This window comes from Phoxinus phoxinus (genome assembly GCF_949152265.1).
Source record: "Phoxinus phoxinus genome assembly, chromosome: 8".
Lineage (NCBI taxonomy): Eukaryota > Metazoa > Chordata > Actinopteri > Cypriniformes > Leuciscidae > Phoxinus > Phoxinus phoxinus.
In genome coordinates, this window is record NC_136883.1 from 16,334,509 (window position 1) to 16,354,632 (window position 20,124).

Sequence of the window (20,124 nt, forward strand, 5' to 3'; positions counted from 1 at the left end):
ACAGTCATTTATAATAATGCCCCAAACGTATTGAACTCTATTACAAATCTAATCAAGTGCAGCCACCCGTCAGAGAAAAACTGTCCACGTCTGTTATTTTCAGTCCATTATTAGATGCAGCCCCTCACTGATACTGATACAAGAGAAAGAGAAAAAACAAAATACAGTAGGCCCAGCTCAATACTTGGGGAAAATAAACCAAAATAGGCCTATAGGCCTACCCATTCAAAAAATAAAAATAAATAAATCGCAGGCGACCAAAGAATATTAAGTAAAGTTGCCAAAATATAAGTTTAACATAGCCTAATCACTCACCCGTCCAGATCTAACAACTAACGTTAATCGATGAGTCAAATCGATCTGGGACAAGTATGAGACCGTATGCATCCCAAAACATCGCAGACTCCGCCACGTCAACTACTAGGCTACTCACGTTCCGACAGAAACTTGAGGGCTTCGTCCGACGTGTGACACACTGTAAAAATGACAACTCAAAATTGTTCACCTTACTAAGATTTTTGCATTCACTGACAATAAAATTGCTAGTTGGAACTTGAACTATCTGTTGTAAGCCACTTGAACTCACTTTCAGACGTTTCTGAGTAAAAGTTCATCTTACTTTATAAATTGAGTTGATTTTATTTTGAAGTTGTAGTTGACACCCAGTTAGAGTGAGGTCAACTTATCTGCGCATGCTCATTTGAAATTTGTCATGGCAACCGGCTGCCACGGGGTTTCCAAGGATTTTGCCAGGAGCTCTCTTCGACAGTTTGAAAGTTTGCGTCCGCCATTTTGTCACGATGCCAGCGGTAAATTTCTCTGACGTCTTGGCCGAAGATAAACAACATTCATTCTAACAGTTAAGCTAATCATATGAATATGTATATGCATTTGGTATTTGTATTACATTTCATTGCGCGAAACAAAATCGATAAATCATAACCAGGCGAGGCGTTAATGGCAATACAAAATCCCACACTTGCTAACGTTAATCGGTTAGAAGCTAGCTTATTTTGAACAGCTAAGCTCAATATAATTCTTGTCCACATATTAATTGAAAGATTTGTGTTGCCGTTATGTTTGTTATTCTCGATGAATGATATGGCATTGTTTTATGCACGTCTGCTTTGCTCATTGACCTGAAACCGAAGCACCGGCGGTAACGTTAGTTAACGTACGTTAACGTTAGTTCACATTGCTGCTCGTGATCAAGGTAGAACTAACGTGCTAAAACTTTGATACAAAACTTCGGTTTGATACGGTTAACTAGATTGATATAGCTTCTAGCATGCAACTATTGTGTAGGGCTGGGTACGTTAAGTTGCCGAGTTCGATACTTTTTAGGTAACGTTACCGACCGAATTGCCTCGATACTATCGAGTAACTTTATCTAAAAATGACATGTGGTTCGGTTCCAGTTCCAGAATTCGATAACGTTACCTAAGGAGTTAACTCGTCAACGTCAGTGCTCAAACAAATACATATGAAATGCACAACGACACACATAAAGTCGCTCACGCACACTCATATTATGAGACGCGCGCGCGCACCCACAACTCTCCACACGCATACTTATATGAGACGACGCAAGCACACACACACAAACTCTCCGCGCACATATTCATATGAGACGCGAGCACACACACATAATACCTTAAAGATGTGGAAAAGTCGATCAAAAGTGTGGGTACATTTCTCCAGGCTCGATGCCAACAGCGCGCGATGCAGTATTTGCATTAAAATAATTGCTGCAAAGACCGGTACCACGACAAATATGATGAAGACCTTGACAGTGCACGGAGTAAACATAAGAGCAGAAAGTTGCTCCGTCTTCGACTGGTAAATGAAGAGATACCTTGTTGATCACTCCAGTGTTTATATTTCAATAAATAACCTACTGAATGTACACACTGTCGTTCAAAAATGTGTTGGTTTGTCAGAATTTGTTTTCTGTAAGGATGCATTAAAGTTATCAAAGGTGAATAACGTGACATTACAACGTGTAATGTTACAAAATATTTCGTTTTTAAATAAATCTTTTTAGAATTTTTTATTCATCAAATAATCATGAAAAAAATTATCATAGTTTCCAAAATATTAAGCAGCAAACTCTTTTCATATTTCTGAAGGGTCATTTGACACTGAAGTAATGATTTTGAAAATTCAGCTGTAATAATATTTCACAATATTACTTAAGTTTTACTGTATTTTTTTATTTTTAAAAAATCAGCTTTGGTGAGCATGAGCTCTTTATAAAAAAAAAATTTGTTCATTTGTGCACTGGCTAAGGAGCATGAGTCAAACTAAAAAAATAAAACCAAAGTTTTTCTGAGGTAATGTGTTATGTATAGGGATGGGAATTGATAAGGATTTAACGATTCCGATTCCATTATCGATATTGCTTATCGATCCGATTCCTTATCGATTCTCTTATCGATTCTCATTGGGTGAGGGAATAAGTACAAATGTGTTTGTTTGTATTAACTCGCTTTAATATCTGATCAGAAGACAGAGCACATACTGTATACACAAATGATGTGTAGCAACCTCAGAACAAATCTAAAAGTATAGGTGAGCTACTTCTCAAAGTGAGTGTGTGTGTGAGTGAGCATGTGTGCGTTTGTGTGTGAGTGAGTGAGCGCGAGAGAGTGTGTGTGCGCTAGTGAGTGAGCGAGAGTGTGTGCGTGAGCACTAGTGAGTGAGTGTGTATGTGCGCGCGTGTGTGTGAGTGAGTGAGCGCGAGAGAGTGTGTGTGCGAGTGAATGTGTGTGAGATAGCACGTCGGAAAGCAACATGGTTGCCGTTAAAGGCCTCATTATACTTCTGCATCGAACTTCTGCCTCTGCCATGTTTGCCGCGTTCTGAATCAAAACAGTGCAGCGCGTGTGTGACGTCATGACACATTTGCAACGAGCGGAACCGATACGCGGAATTGTTAAGCAGGCATGCTAACGGTTCCAAGGAATTGATTCACTGGGCACCGGTTCTGAAGAAAAATTGGTTCTCGGTTCCCATCCCTAGTTATGTAATCTTTTTAAAATGGATTTCATAAAATTGGTATCGAAAAAAGTATCGCTAGGAACCGGTATCGAAACTGAGGTATCGAAATTGGCACCGGATCGAAAGATTTTGAACAATACCCAGCCCTACCTTTGTGTGTTTTAGCCCTGAAGCTCAACAGCATTAATGTGAACGGTTGCGAAGTATGTCACTGTGTTAATTTTCTCCTCTTATTTTTGTGCTAGGTTTTCTATGAAGTGTCGCTTCTGCAGCTTTGCCAGTGCCAGTCAAGAACGTCTGCTTAGGCACCATCGGCTCAGGCACGGTAGAGGAGCTTACTGGCCGTGTGTTTACGGTGACTGTGTATGTACTTTTAAAACACCTGGCGCCTTAAAGTCACATTTGACCAGATCACATTTTAGGACAGCCAAAATACATGATAAATTCACCTTTTTTTGTAATCTATGTGAATTCCGGGAAATCTGCACGCAACAGTCTTTCTTCAAACACCTTGGACGCCATTTAAAAAAACATGAGACTGTGTGTTGCCCCTTCTTGAGATGTAGTTTTAAAACAAACAATCTAAAGACTTTTAGTTCACACAAAAGTAGGAAACACAAGCATGGTGATATCAGAACCTGTTTAAGAGCAGACTTAGAAAATGAACCTGTGTCCATTGAGACAGATTCCTCTGACCAACCATTAGGTATCTGTAGTGAGGAAGATACACTTCCAGGTAGTTCTGGAAATTCAGATGTCCAAGAAAAGGAGGAGTATGTAGATGCTGAGACTCTTGAACACAGGGCTGCTGGATTTTTTCTACGTATGCAAACTGAATTACATGTTAGTAGACACGCTGTACAGAAAATAGTTGAGGGGTTTAATGATATTTTACATCTTTCAAAATCCCACTCGCAACCAGGTATCAAAGCAGTGCTTGCAGAACACGGCATTGAATTAGATGATAGCGTTCTCCATAAGATTAATGATGCTGTCTTGGAAACAAATCCATTAATTGTAAGCACTCAAGGAAAGGGTGCATTGGCCACTGATCACAGGAGAAATATTTTTTTTAAAGATAAGTTCCCTGTAATTCAGCCTACTGAGTATACATATAAAATAACCCATAAACAAACATTTGTTTATGTTTCAATCCTCCAGGTTCTTGGGACTTTGTTGAGACAGCCAGATTTTGTGGAGAAGTTGGTGTTTAGTCAAGGGGACAACCCAGGTAAATTTTGCTCTTTTCGAGACGGACAGTACTACAAAGACAATGGTCTTCTGGGTGTGCAAGATGCAAGTATCTCTATAGGACTTTACATAGATGACCTGGAACTATGTAATCCTTTGGGGTCCTCAAAAAAAATCCATAAAATTACTGCTGTCTATTGGATTTTGTTGAATTTACCAAGCAAGTTTCGCTCTACTCTCCCCCTAATTCAACTGGCTTGTCTTGGAAAAACTGTCGATGTCAGACAATTTGGGTATGATGCCTTTCTTTATCCTTTGATTAAGGATCTTGGATATCTTGAAAAGATAGGAGTGTATATTGAGACTCTAGATACATTTGTAAAGGGAACAGTGTTCTGTGTCTGTGCTGATAACCTTGGTGCACACAGCTTAGCAGGTTTTCAGGAAGCTTTCAATGTCGAAAAATTCTGCAGATTTTGTTGCATCAGTCGAGACCAAATTGGAAATTGTGAGCCAAGGAACTTTCCACTGAGAACTGCTACGCAACACGATTCTTTTGTGGAACAACTCAAGTTGAATGATAAGCCTAAGCCATGTGTGAATGGTGTTAAATCATCCTGTGCTTTAAGTAAGTTGTCTTTCTTCCACCCAGTTACTGGATTTCCCCCTGATCTTTTGCATGATCTATTTGAAGGTGTTGTCGCAGCGGAATTAAGTTTGTGTTTGAAAGAATTGATTAGAAAAGGTTTCATTACATTCGATGGACTGAATAACCGCATAAAACAGTTTCCATACAAATTCTCTGATTTGGTCAACAAGCCACATGCAATTACAAAGAGAAGCCTTGTATCTGGAAAGGTAAACGGTAACGGACATGAAAACTGGGCACTTTTACGTTTGCTACCTCTCTTGATCGGGAACTATATACCTGAACAAGAGCAGTCATGGGAAATTTTAATGGACCTTAAAGAGATTGTGGAGATTACGGTGTCTACTACGTTATCAGAGGGAACATTATGTTACTTGGGGACAGGGTGGGAAATTAGCACCCGCCACCCGCCGAGGGCGGGTACTTTTTCAAAGTGGCGGGTCACTTTGCCGTGTATACCAGCCACAGTGGCGGGTGGATTATAATAATGCTGCGTTCGCACCAAAAGCGAATACAGTTCGCAAAAATTAGCATCCACCGAGGGACCAGGACAGGACCACCAGACGCGCATAAACGCGTCTTTACATTGACTTAACATTGAATGTATTAAGTAGTAACCAATAAACACATGCTGCGAGTGATTTCATTGTACGGATTGGACAGCCTTTGTCAAAGAATGCGGTTGCTAAGTAACAATAATACACTTTTGTCGAGTAACTCTTTTGATTGGTTTTCAGCGCTGCGTGTCACGGCGCTGAAGAGACCGTTATACTGTATAACTTATACACATAGCTAAGCTGAGAATAAAAATAAAATAAAAAGTGTATATATATAGCTGAGCTGAGCTGGTGCAGAAGAAAGGGAAATTATTTTTAACCATGCGCGCGCGCTCTCTACACGGATGATCTGAAAACACAGACAAGCTGGAGTTCAGCGATCTTTATTTGAGATTTTCTACTTAAATTAAAGTGTCATTCAGTCGGTCTGTGTTCTGTCACGAGCCGCTTGCGCTGTTTGTGCGACTAAATCTGCGATCAAAATGCAGGCTGATATCCAGCAGTGTTTTAATGTTGATTATAGGCTATATGAGCAAGAATGCAATGTTTCCCGAATATCCACACGATTTCAAATGTGACATTGATTTTATACAACAGTAAAAAAAAAGGGTAACATTTAAGTGATGTACTGCATTTAAAACAGTATAGTCAGGCTTATTGCTCTATTTTGCAACGAAATCTGTGGCTTTGAACGAATCGTGAGATTCAATGAATGAATGACTCGATGACTGCCACCTACTGGCTATTTTAATATAATATTTTTATTAATATTAAAAAACGTTGCATATTTATTGAACATTGTTTTATTTAAAGCATTATTTATTTTTAAAAGGTATTATAAAGGTTAAAAATTAAATGAAAAAATGTATTAAAGGGGGCGAATATTGTCCCTTAATGGAAAAGGTGTGACTGCAGTCTAAGTGGAAGAGAGGAACTTAGGAAAAGGGATATGTAGAATTGCACAAGTGCTACTGCTAAAGAGTGCAATGTAAATCATTTCTCATAAGCTTAATTGAATGGCCTAGAGAGAATAATTATGACATTTTCTGTCTAAAGACTACATATAAAATAGCTACCTAAAGTAACTGCAGTTTACTAAAAGTAATGACTAAAAGTTTGCATTCATAAGCATTTTCGTCTGAAGATGAAGACTAAGACTGAATCAAAAATGGTTGCCAAAATGAACACTGGCCTACACACACCAAGCGGACTACAACTCTGTTGCGTATGTATTAAATATGACTGATCATTTAAATAAAATGTTTTATTTAATTCAAGTAGCCTACATAGTAGCCTACATAATTATTTTCCAGGGTTTAAAATTTATACAGATTTGATATTTTCCCCTCATACTTATGTTGGAATAGGTACGAAGTTGGCATTGAATTTAATTTGAAATGGTATTAAAAAGGTCTTAAAAAGCCTTGAATTTAAGCTGGAGGATCCTGGGGGTACCCTGAAATAAATAAAAAACGTATTAAAGCAATTTCTTTCTTGCAATTTGAATTCCGGAAAAAGTGGCTGGTAAAAAATATAAGTGGCTGGTAAAATTGGGCATCCACCAGCCACTGTGGCTGGTGGACAAAAAAGTTAATTTCCCACCCTGCTTGGGGAATAAATTGTCTGACCATCGCCAGTTACTCACTGACACCTTTCCTGAATTTAAGTTCAAACCAAAACATCACTTCATTGATCACTATGTGCATCTCACACGGTGCTTTGGGCCATTAGTGGATCTGTGGATGTTTAGATTTGAGTCTAAGCATAGTTTTTTCAAACAGGCAATTAATGATGCTCACTGTTTTAAGAATGTACTACTCACCCTTTCCACTAAGCATCAACACCTCATGGCATATCTTCTTGACACACAGCAATTTTGCATGCAAAATTGCATGTTGGTAGTGTAGATAGAGTGAAAATATCATCTTTAGATGAAAAGCTCAGGACAGTACTAGAAAAGAAGTACCCAAATGAAGATGATGTGTCTCTTGCTAAAGAAGTACATTTGTATGGGACCCAGTATGTGAGGGACATGATAGTGTCTGCGGGTGAATGCAGTGGACTGCCAGAATTCTTTAAAATACTACACATATTGGTGGACAAGTGGTGTAAAGTGTATTTTGTCACCGCAAGGTTATCATCTTGGTACATGGAACATTATCGGTCTTACCAACTTATTGATAACTGTCACTCAGATGTAGAGATCCTGGATCCAGAGACTTTAAACGACTACCACCCATTGGCTGCATACCAAGTTGGTAGAACTTTGATGGTGACCCCAAGGGCTTGGCTACTGCAGTAAATTGAAATGGTAAGCACCTTTCTGTTTGTATGTTTTCATAATTTTGTCATGTGTTAATGACTTGATTTTAAGTCTTCAAGGTACAGTCATGGCCAAAAGTATTGGTACCCCTCCGGATGTGTTGGTTTTCGAGCAAAACTCACAAACTTTTGAAGGTGTTTTTAATGTAATAACCAAACCATGATATTTTCAATAGCTCAACAGAACTGAAACAACAAAAATTGGTTTCCTCAAATTCAACACAAAATATCACCAAAATACTGCGGGAAGTGAATACTGCATGGTCAAAAGTATTGGCACTCAAAAAAAACGTCTTTTGCTGTGATACAAGCACACTTTTCATTGTTAAAATCCACAGCTAAGGTTATGGATAGTCAGACATCAGCTGTGGTAGCATTCCTGAGAAGTATAAGCCCATTTCTAAAGGATAATAAAGTCGATTCTACTTGAAGAAAACCTCATACTGTCACAGCCACGCCCTCATCATCACTCACTCCATCCTCATCATCACTCGCTCCACCCACTCGTTCACTTTCCCCTGAGTTCTAATCACCTTCACCTGGCCTCTTCATCAGTCACACCCTTTATACACCACTCTCACTCACCAGTCATTGTCTGGTCTCGTCAAACACCACTGACATACAGACTCATCCACGCTACTCACCTCAGAGATTCTACTTACCTGTCGTGTTCGGTGTCTCCCATCTGCTGTCTTCAACCATCCGTCTGCCTTCCATTGAGAACCCTCGCGAACCCTTTCGCCAGCATCTACAACCAAGAGACATTGTTTACCATTCAGTTAAGTCTTTGTGAACTCTAACTTCAAAGTATCTACTCACCATTGCATCCCGGATCTGTTGCACCTTGTTCAATAAACTTCAATTCAACTTACCACCTGTCTGCTTCCGTTGTATCCGTGACAGAAGACCAGACCATCATGCAAGCTGCAGCCGATTCCGAGGATTCACCACCGCGCTATACTTTCGCGGATCTGGTTCAAGCTGTTCGTCAAGCCTTACAACAAAATCCACCGGTTAATCCTCCCATCATCGCTGATGTCCCTCAAGATCCTCACCTCCCTTCATTTCCGCAAACACCCGCTGCTTCGGGAGCTGCCTCTGCGAGTCCCATGGCCCGACCACAAATGGATCTAGCAGCAGCTTTGGGGAGTCTCCAGCCAAGAAGGCGGCCACGCCTAATTCTGGTTCCCAGGATGGCCGCCTTCACGCTTCGTTCTGTTCCTGAGATCCCGTCTGCTGAACCTGCACCGCTGGTCCCGTCCAGCCCAGAGCTCCCTGCACCGTTGGTCTCGTCCAGCCCAGAGCGTCCTGCACCGCTGGTCCCGTCCAGCCCAGAGCTTCCTGCACCGCTGGTCCCGTCCAGCCCAGAGCTTCCTGCAACGCTGGTCCCGTCCAGCCCAGAGCTTCCTGCACCGCTGGTCCCGTCCAGCCCAGAGCCTTCGCCGCTGGTCCCGTCCAGCCCTGAGCCTTCGCCGCTGGTCCCGTCCAGCCCAGAGCCTTCGCCGCTGGTCCCGTCCAGCCCAGAGCCTTCGCCGCTGGTCCCGTCCAGCCCAGAGCCTTCGCCGCTGGTCCCGTCCAGCCCAGAGCCTTCGCCGCTGGTCCCGTCCAGCCCAGAGCTGAATTCTCATATGATGTGGAACTGATACTCCGCAAGGGGAATGACACCTTTGAATTATTAGGGAAGGGTTTACATGTAACCAGAGATGTGAAAAAAGAGATTCTGGACAAGTTGGCACAATAAATATTTTCTGTGAAAGCCTACCCTGAAAAACATGAGTTTGATTCTGTTGCTGCTGAACTTGACAACAAACATCCCTGCCTCAAAGAGCCTGGTGGTGGTACTGGATATGCGGGATGGACAACCAGCATAAAGTACAAGATGGGGAACTACAGATCAAAACTACGTCAAGCTGGATGTAATGAGGTTGGTGTCAACAGGAGATCAAGAAGGGAGGAGGCGGATGATCATGGTGTCAACAGGCAAAGAAGAGATGATGATGATGGGGATGGTGGTCCGGAGGGAAGGTTTTCCTTGAAAAAAACAAAACGAGGTGAGGTCAACCATGTACCAGATCATCCTGAAAGCTACACCGAGGATGACTTGGAAGACCTGAGGTCTTCCCTGGTTGAAGCCATGAAGAAGAAAAACAAGGACATGGAGTTCATCAAACAGAAGATGGACATCACATTCTCCCTTAGGAGAATGGAGATTGTAGAGATGGAGCCCATGGTCTCAGAGGTTCTGGAGAGGTGGCCCGGTCTATTTCTTGAAGAACAGGTAAGGAATCTTTTTTTTTCTTGAACTTGGTGCATTTGTTCTAATTCAGATTTGTCAAGAGTTCACTCGTGTGACCACCAAGGACCTGATGGGAAAATTTAAAGCTGCCCTTGAGATGTTGACCCCTCGTCTGCTGAAATTGTATCGTGCCAGGAAGTGCGCCTTTAGTCGAGAGATGGAAACACTTTTGGAAATGCTTGACAAACAGGTTGTTATATTGACTACAAGGCCCTTTCTTGGTAACACTTTACAATTTGGTTCGTTAGTTAACATTAGTTAACTACATTAGTTAACGTTAACTAATAATGAACTGCACTTATACAGCATTTATTCATCTTTGTTAATGTTAATTTCGACATTTACTAATACTTTATTAAAATCTTGTTAACATGAGTTAATGCACTGTGAACTAACATGAACAAACAATGAACAGCTTTATTCATATTAACTAACATTAACAAAGATTAATAAATACTATAACAAATGTATTGTTCATGTTAGTTAATACATTAAATAATGTTTAATAAATGAACCTTATTGTAAAGTGTTACCCTTTTCTTCAGTTTGTCCACTAATATTTAAACCATTAATCAAGAAGGAACTACCAAGCTAGCACTCAGCACTTTTGATGTAATATAACTTAATTTTTTTGCATCAGCTACATTGGTGAGCGAGTTCCATCTTGATTGTCTATTTAATACAGTAATATTTAAAGGATACGTTCACGGTTTTGCACTTTGAGCCTCCTCTCTGGGTTGATGAAATAGTGTTTGACACCCGAATTTTGACTATTGGTCCAGTCTTGAGCTTTTGGCTGATTTAGAATCGGCCCTGCCATGCTTCAGAATGGCTAGCTACATGCATTCACAAACCTGTCTTTAAATCAACCCTAAACGTTCGTTTTCAAAGATGTGCAACTCACCGATTGGTTGGATGTGTTCGTTGAGTGTTCGTCAAACACTCTATTTCATCCAAGATAAAAGTGCAAGGGCTCAAAGTGCAAAATAGTGAACTTATCCTTAAAAGACAAAAATAAACACTAACAAACTAACAGAGCCTGCAATTATTTTATCTGCCTACATGCACAATTGTAGAGATGGGAATACAAATGGAACCAAGTGCACATGCAGGAGTACATTTCACAGAGCTAAACAAAAGTATTTGTTTGTTTTTATATTCTTCCAAAACAGACATCTGACATCACAAGTCATCGCAGACAGGTAGCTGTGGAAGGTCTTCCCATATTTCTGCGGGAGAATACTGAGAAGCTTTTCTCTAGATGCCTGGTGAGTGCAGCTTGGAAGACCTTCAGCTTTTAGTAGTGTTGTATAGCAAAGAGGCCATACACAAATAGACATCACTCTTTATTGACTAGTTTTCTACAGGACATTATTTCAGTGGTGTTTTTGTTTTGTCAGGCAACTGATGCAGATGACAAACAGGTGAAAGGCATCAAGATGGGGGTCCTCACAGTGCTTGATGATGATGACGACACAGTCATTAATATTGCCCTTGTGTTGGAGGAAACCATTGTCCTGAAAGACATCCCAGACACCCCGACTGCGCTTGCGTATCTTTTTGGCTTGCTTTATGCCCTTAACATGGAGTTCCCAAAAGACATCAAGTATACCTGTGAAACTATCCAGCACATTTTCATGGAAATGTCCACCAATTGCTCACAGCGTGTCCGGAGCTTCAAGACCAAGCTTTTAAACCAGTGATTCATTTTCCATGGGGAAGATTTATTTTATGTTTGTTCATTTATGTTTGGATATTTTGTAAGTCTTCACATGGACCACCTTATAGTTTTTATGTTGTTCTTTTATTTTGACAAAAAAAAAAATCTGTTATTTGTAGCTGTCATTTAACTGTCACGAGAATATTGATTGTTTCTCAGTAGAAGCAAGCTGTGTTTCACAATTACTGTTATAGCCTGCGTGTTTGCATTTTTGGCTAATTTCAAAGTTCAGATAATTCAGAACGTTTAGACAATTTGGCTTTTTCAGCTGGGGATTTACACATTTCTGAATTAATACTTAGGCACTATACAACTGTTTATCGGTCATCTTTGACAATATTGCATTATTTGTAAGGTCTCAACAAGAGTCGGAAAGTAAAAAAAAAATGATGTATTTGCTTTGGGTATAACTCGTTTACATTGCCCAATGCCCATACTGATGTCATTATGGAATTGTAAAGCTGTGCCAAAGTCGAGTTGCTGGAAAAAAAAAATTGAGTTTTACTATTTTAAACTCAAAATAGTACGCTTTTACAGACTTAAAAGTTCCAGCAACTTGAATTAAAAAAACTTAGTTGTACGAACTTGAAAAACTTAGCTGACGCAACTTAATAATTGTAGTTCTTCAAAACTTAAAAAATTAAGTTGATATCTTCAACTCAAAAATTCTGTGCAGTCGGTTGCCTTGAAAATTTGAGTTGAACTAACTTTTTCTTTTTTACAGTGCAGAACCATGTTCCACCATCCTCCGTAAGAATGCGAATACGAGCGGGATATACAAGATGACAATTGACATTCTTCTCCTTTAATGCCTTAAGCGCTGGAATCATCCCTCTTCTGCGGTTCATCACGTCTGATGAGAAATCCGGGAAAAAGCTGACTCTCTTTCCATCAACAGAAATTGGTGCTTTATCTCGGGCGATACGAAGGATACTTTCACGGTCCTGGAATCGCAGAAGTCGAATCAGGATGGGCCGCGGAGCCTTTCCCGGGACTCGCGCTGCCGGAACGCGGTGTGCACGCTCGATGACAATTGGAGCGCCGAAGTTCTCTTCTCCCAACACGCTCGGCAGCCATGTCTTAAAGAATTCAACCGGTTCCCGACCTTCAACTCCTTCACTCAGTCCAATCAAGCGGATGTTATTTCGTCTGTTGTAGTTTTCTATATAGTCCAGCTTATTTCTGAGAACCTCGTTTTCTTTTTGGAGGAGATTGAGTGACCGCTCATTTCCCGAAACTGCATCTTCCACATCACTGATTCTTTGCTCGGCCGTAGTGATCCGGCCTTGCATAGATGAGACAGACATCGTCAGGGTATCAATTGATCCCTGAATGGAGTTGCGAAGTTCCGACATTTGAGAGATCAGCTCTTGCTTAACACTCCCAATGATCTCCCGAAACTCTTTCAGCGCGGCCGCGAGAACTGCCGCTGAACTTTCCCCCTCAGAGACAGTCGCCTCAGCAGCCATTTGCGGAGACTTTCAGTAGTTTCGGCGGCTTTATGCTCATCTTTCTTGGGTTTTGGTCGACGCTCCATAGTTCCGCGTTGCACACAAGTATCAGGTAAACTTTTTACAACAATTTGGGCAATGCTTCAGTGTTTAATTCGACATATATTAGGTGATTTCTAGAGAGCTCTCCTGGGTACGTCTAACTACCTCGAGCGCATCACGTGACTCCACAGCACATTGTTTTAATGGAAAACAGTATGTTACGGTTACTGTCAGAATTTGACCGTTTTTTTTTTTTACAGCAATGTTTTTACAGTTAGGCCACAGCAATCAGCTTCACGAAACGGCCGAGTTTAGTTTTTAAACCTGCTCTTTTAACATGGACATTTACAGAACAGGACAGAAGGGTGTATTTTTGCTTCAAGTAATAGGCTAGGTGAGTAAAATTAGATTTATATTGTCTTGCTGTATATGTGTCGTTTTCTTTACATTTTCTGTCTAAAAGTGAACAAAAAAGCCATTTAAAGCAGTTAAAATCCTTGGGAGGGGATCCGACCGCTAACATTTTGTGTGCTTCCTCTATTTTAAAACCTAACAGCAGCCACTGAATGTATGGCAAGTGACTAGGATCAGTTCACCTTGTGTTGGAACTTCCCTGATTGGTAAATTAAGTAATCTTTTAACATTTTTAGGGCCGGAGCACCGATGGTGCGAGGACACTATTGTAATTGCTCTGTTTATTGTACTTTTGGTTCTTGTTTATGTTTTTTGCTCTGTGCTTGCAGCTGCACAATATCACAAAATCATTTTAATTCTCAAAGTAGTTTTTCTTTGTTTTTGTGCTCTCCAAGGGTTTTCTACAAGTATCCCCCACTCACTTGTTTTCCCGTTGCATGTTCTTATGCCCCAGGCAAATTAAAGTCTACAAAAGAGGAGTTATCATCTAACCCTTCTTTCTTTGCTGGAAAAGCGTGAGCCTGCAGTTCTGCACTCAGTCTCTCTATCTCTCTCTCTCTGTGTAAAGTGATGGGATTAATTATGTGGTTGTGGCTGGTGGGATTCATAGTTGAGATGGTCAGGGTTTGTGGTGCAGGCCTGTCATGTGGTCTGCAGAGCAGATATTTTTCAGAGAGTTTGTATAAAGAGGGAGATGTGATAATTGGTGGTCTGTTTCCAGTTCATAATGAAGCACCAGCACCTGATCATGCTTTTACTGAAATGCAGCATAGTGCTCGCTGCCAGGGGTGAGAATAATGAGAACATTTAAAATGAACTATAAGGCAATTTATAGAACAACTGTTAATACATTCAAAATGTCAAAATGTTTTCTCATGGAGGGTTTTTGTTGACTGTAATTACCTAACCTCACCCTGACTTTCTACTCAGCCTAAAATACCTTTATTTGATTTTTAATTCAATAAACTCATTTAGGTTGCCTGAAACAATATTTTCATTGTGCATATTCCAACATACTAGGATTTCATATCACATCAGGATGTCTCTCCATATAGATTATTACTGAACTGGCCAAGTTCAGTTATTTCTCAAATTACACAACTTTACATTTTACATTCTCTTTTAGTGTTGACCTTCGTTCATACCGCTGGCTCAAAGCTATGATCTTCACCGTGGAGGAGATTAATCGGGACCCTGTTCTGCTACCAAACTTTACTTTGGGATACCTGGTAGCCGATACCTGCCTAGCTGAGAGCACAACACTGAGTGCTGCTTTAGCTCTGGTAACAGGGCAGGAGGAGACAGTGTCGAGCGCTGAGTGCAACGAACCTCCAATGGTGCCTGTCATTGTCGGTGACGCTCGTTCCTCTGCCTCAATAGTGGTGGCTGACACGCTGGGAGTTTTTGATATCCCCATGGTATAAAGAATTGACCCTCAAAGACCCAATCATTGATTATTTTTTTTATTGAAATTACATAATTTTATTGAAATTATGTGCGTTTTTTGTTTTGGGGTGACTTTTAGAAAAATGTTGCAAAGATTCTACTCATAAAAGCTTCCTCGCTGTAATCACATTACATTTTCAAGTACTTTTTCCAATATTTAATGAACTGGGTTATTTACTTTATAATTAACTTAAAATGCATATTAGGAGACAGGTTTCTGTCATTAAAATTTTAAGAATTGTTAAAAAAAGAGTAAAATACCTTTTGATGAATTTGCTACTGTAAATTTGATCCAAATCAGCCAGTAATGGTGTCAGTAGGAAATGACAATGTGGTGTAACATTGACATGCTAAACTTGTTGCAATAGTTTAGAGTGTAAGCAACTGTTATTTGTACACAGGTCTATTGAAAACAGTATTAATTATTTAAATAGTTTATATACGTGTAGCAATTTAGCTACAGTGTCTCTAAGCATAAAATTTTTTTTTTTTTTTTTTTTTTTTTACACAGTTTTACCTCAGGTCTTGTCTCTGTGCTTTATCTGCCCAGGTTAGTTATTTTGCATCCTGTGCTTGTCTGACTGACAGTCGTAGATTTCACTCTTTCCTGCGCACTGTTCCCAGTGATGCCTTCCAGGCCAAGGCCATGGCCCGTCTTCTGCGCCTTCTGGACTGGACCTGGGTGGGTGTGGTTGCAGGAGATGATGAATATGGTAAAAGTGGTGTGCAGCTGCTCTTGAAAGAACTGGAACATTTAGGGATTTGTGTGGACTACTTGGAATTCATTCCTAAATCACACTCACAAAGCAGGATCCGGCGAACTGTGGAGAGGATCCAGAGTTCCACAGCTCGTGTGGTGGTGACATTTGCCATTGCCCCCGACATAGTAGTCCTATTCAAGGAAGTGGTGGTGCAGAATGTGACCAACAGGCAGTGGATAGCCACAGAGGCCTGGAGCACCTCCATTCAGTTCTTTGACCAAGCGAGCATTCCTCTTCTAGCCGGTACCATTGGCTTTGCCCTGCGCCGAGCTGATATTTGGGGTCTTGGTGCTTATCTTGCCCAGCTGAGCCCTGTGAAGCAGCCAAATGAACCATTCGTAAAAGATGTATGGGAAGAAATATTTGGTTGCTCGCTGGCGCAGGACTGGCAGCCTTCATTTAAAACGCCAAAGTGCACAGGCTCAGAGAATGTGGAGAAACGTGGTAACATCTACATTGATGTTTCACAGTTGAGAGTTACTTACAATGTGTATAAAGCTGTGTATGCTATTGCCAATGCTATTCACAACATGATGGCCTGTCAGCCTGGTAGAGGGCCGTTTGAAGATGGAGAATGTCCTGATGTGACTCAGATAAACTCCAGACAGGTACAGACAGGAGGGGTCTAAAAATATATATTTTAAATATTTATGTTTTATGTAAACGACACTTTTTAAATTAATCACTGCATGTGATAATCTGTACTCTTTTCCTTTTACAGCTTCTGTACTACTTAAATGCAGTAAACTTCACAACACCAGTGGGTGAGCTGGTTTATTTTGAAGATAACGGCGAGCCATCTGCCTCTTATGACATTATGAACTGGCATGTTGATAAAAGTGGATCAGTGAATTTCGTCCAGGTTGGACAGTTTGATGCAGCCAAAGGACCAGGCCAGGAACTGACCATAAGCCTTGAGAAAGTGTTTTGGGGTGGGGGCAGGACTGACAAAGTAAGAATCCAGTGACTTTTCATTCATTATATAATTTTAAATGTTTTTATTTAAAAAATTTGACTTTAGAGATGCACATACAAACAAACAAACAAACATTGAGGGGCTCAATCTGGGGCTTGTACCATTATGGTAGTTGAACAAACTCAGGTTTACAGGATTAGTTTAAAGTTGACAAAACCAAACCAATTCAGTCAGGCTTTGTTGGTACCATGACACTTTCTCTGTCAACTCAGGCTTTAATTCTGAGTACATGGAGCGCATGAACATGAAAGTGTGACATCTGTAGCAAACATCCAATCACATGCCTTGAAACATAAAGAAATTGCGATTCACATCTCGTTGAGAGAGTCAGCAAGATTATTTTCTCTCTTCTACCGAAGATTAAGAGATTGAAGAATATGAACTACATAAATGCATACACAGCAAGAAAATGATCTTGCTGTATCAGTGCAACTGCAAGTTATAAACTTAATTTATATAGTTATAATAGTTATATATATATATATATATATATATATATATGCATATGCATACAGAGACTACAGAGACATGTATGCTTTATCTGCTGATTCCAAATCTTATTTTTATTAAATATTATCTGTATAAAATTATGTTTATTTAAACTACATTTATAATAATAATTGTTAAACTAAAAGTACTAATGTGTAATTGATTAGGGGTATAATAATTATATAAATCATATAAAATAATTATAATAAATATTCATCACTAAAAGCCAGTTTACGATGTAGTGACCTTTAACTTGGAGTAAGAGTAACTGGGGGAGTGACTTTATTGCATCAGAGATGTGTCACTTTGCTTAATTCTGATTGGTCCAATATCGGTTTGAGATATCTTACCTAGAAGACAACCTGCCACGAAACAGGTTATCCATGGAACATAAGGTACTGTGGCAAGCCACTTTCATTGTGCCTAAAACCCAGGCTTGGCAAACTAAACGGAAACATACCTAGCTATCCCCCTAAATCGGCTTCATTGTATAGGCCCCTGATTTTTCACTCATAATCAGGGGTTATATTGAGAGAAAATCTGGTGGTGATTCTTATCGATTTAGCAAGATATTTCATGACATGGCATGCTCCTACCAGACATATATTTCAGCCTATGTTGAAACTATTTTCTAACCCTACATACATTTGTGAGAAAACAGAAAAAAATCCTGAAAACATTCAAAAATTAAATACATACTGTTTGGATAAATATACAAAGTACTGAATGTGTCAGTCCAGTGGTATAATTATTGCTTTTGATGCAAGGGGTCCTGGGTTTAAAACCTGGCTGCCTATAAAAAAAAACAAAAAAAAAACATGCAATTGGCATTCTTTGCTTTCACCATTGTGTGCTATATATACGTATTTTGCTTATATTATTTTCTATAAGCGGTCCGTATGGCTCTCTAGCCATGTAGAAAAAGAGGGAGAAACAAATCAGCAGGCAAAAAACAATCTCTTTCACTAATTAAAACAGTCTAGCGTGGTGTTACCACAAAAAGTCATGCTTTTACATTCTCAAGTGCCCTCTGTAAAAAAAAAGGGTACAAGAAGTGAAACCTCTCAGTATGGAGCAGATACAGCCCTTTAATGGACAAACCCCTGCTGAGAGTGGAAAGATATGTCCTGTGAATGAGTAAATTATTGTGTGTATGAGAGTGTTACCCGTCTTTTATAGAAAGAGGAATGCATTTGTGTGAGGATTTTATTTTTCTGCACTTCTGTATGTGCTTGTGCTGACAGATATTGTGTTGTTAGAAGGATGATGTGAGTCTAATTTAGTTTATTTCTGTATCATTCAGGTTCCTGTATCTGTTTGCAGTGTGAGCTGTCATCCAGGGACTAGAAAGGCTGTACAAAAAGGAAAACCTGTCTGCTGTTTCGACTGTCTTCCCTGTGCAGCAGGAGAAGTTAGTAACATGACAGGTATACATATACATATATTTAGTAATCAATAACATGATTAAATGATCATTTTAATTTATTGGAAATAACTTTTTTAACTTTGAACATTGTGCTAGACAAGTAACATTAAGAAATCTGTAGAATGGAAAGCCAACATTTACTATGTGCAATTATGTTCTTTAGACTCTACAGAGTGTACAAGATGCCCTGAGCGGTTCTGGTCAAACACTGAAAGAACAAGGTGCATCTCAAAGGTTGTCGAGTTTCTGTCATTGCAAGATTCCATGGGAATTGTCCTGACAGTCTTATCAATCACTGGAGCGACACTGACCACAACTGTTCTGGCTGCCTTTTTCCATCATCGTTACACACCCCTTGTGCGGGCCAACAACTCAGAGCTGAGCTTCCTGTTATTGGTGTCGCTCACATTCTGCTTCCTGTGCGCCCTAGTTTTCATTGGTCGGCCTGTGCCGTGGAACTGCATGCTACGTCACACCCTGTTTGGAGTGAGCTTTGTGATCTGCATTGCCTGTGTCCTTAGTAAGACTGTGGTGGTGCTGGTGGCTTTTCGAGCCACTCTGCCTGGACCTAACCTGATGCAGTACTTTGGGCCCATCCAGCAGAGGGCAGGCATCTTCCTTTGCACGCTGGTTCAGGTTGTCATATGTCTTCTGTGGCTGCTGCTGGCTCCCCCTCTACCCACAGAGAGTGCAGGTGAGCTTGGCGCTCGAGTGATCCTACAGTGCACAGTGGGATCTGTTGTAGGGTTTGTACTGGTCCTGGGCTACATCGGTCTGTTAGCAGTGGTCTGCTTCCTGCTGGCCTTCTTTGCTCGAAAGCTTCCAGACAATTTCAATGAGGCTAAATTCATTACTTTCAGCATGCTGATCTTCTGTGCTGTGTGGATTGCATTTGTGCCAGCGTATGTCAGCTCACCAGGGAAGTACACTGTGGCTGTGGAGATTTTCGCCATTTTGGCTTCCAGTTACGGCCTGTTGTTGTGTATATTCACCCCAAAATGTTACATCCTTCTGCTTAAACCTGAGAAGAATACAAAAAAGAACATGATGGCCAGATAAGGTTTACAAATGCAAAACTTTTGTGAGAAGGCAACATTTTTACTGAGTGCAATTTATTATCACAATAACAACAACACAAATATTCATTTAGTTTAATTAAACATTCTACTCTTAATGTTAGAAGTGTTTTTTTATTTATATTTTATATTTTTATATGTGTATTTCAATGTATTGTGTCTCAGTAAACAATATAATTTGAATAAACAGAAAAAAAAACTACTTAAGTTTAATCTCTGATTTTGCTTCACCCCCACAATATTTTGCCTGCCTGCCTGCCATTATTAGTAGTAAAAGTTTGTATTGGAGCCATTTGCCTCTTTGTCAT

General features: G+C 40.1%; 2 protein-coding genes across 2 annotated transcripts; both read left to right on the plus strand.

Moving 5' to 3' along the window:
* The first annotated feature begins 3,150 nt into the window (after positions 1 to 3,150).
* Positions 3,151 to 11,791, plus strand: LOC307002623 (uncharacterized protein). Its single transcript, XM_079620425.1, has 4 exons — positions 3,151 to 3,257; positions 9,970 to 9,997; positions 11,188 to 11,283; positions 11,416 to 11,791. The coding sequence occupies exons 1-4, from the start codon at positions 3,253 to 3,255 to the stop codon at positions 11,716 to 11,718; spliced, it is 432 nt and encodes a 143-aa protein (XP_079476551.1). The 5' UTR covers positions 3,151 to 3,252; the 3' UTR covers positions 11,719 to 11,791.
* Positions 11,792 to 13,584: 1,793 nt separating this feature from the next.
* LOC307003276 (extracellular calcium-sensing receptor-like) lies at positions 13,585 to 19,907 on the plus strand. Its single transcript, XM_079621531.1, has 6 exons — positions 13,585 to 14,430; positions 14,769 to 15,060; positions 15,639 to 16,457; positions 16,571 to 16,801; positions 18,618 to 18,741; positions 18,904 to 19,907. The coding sequence occupies exons 1-6, from the start codon at positions 14,213 to 14,215 to the stop codon at positions 19,797 to 19,799; spliced, it is 2,580 nt and encodes an 859-aa protein (XP_079477657.1). The 5' UTR covers positions 13,585 to 14,212; the 3' UTR covers positions 19,800 to 19,907.
* Positions 19,908 to 20,124: the final 217 nt, after the last annotated feature.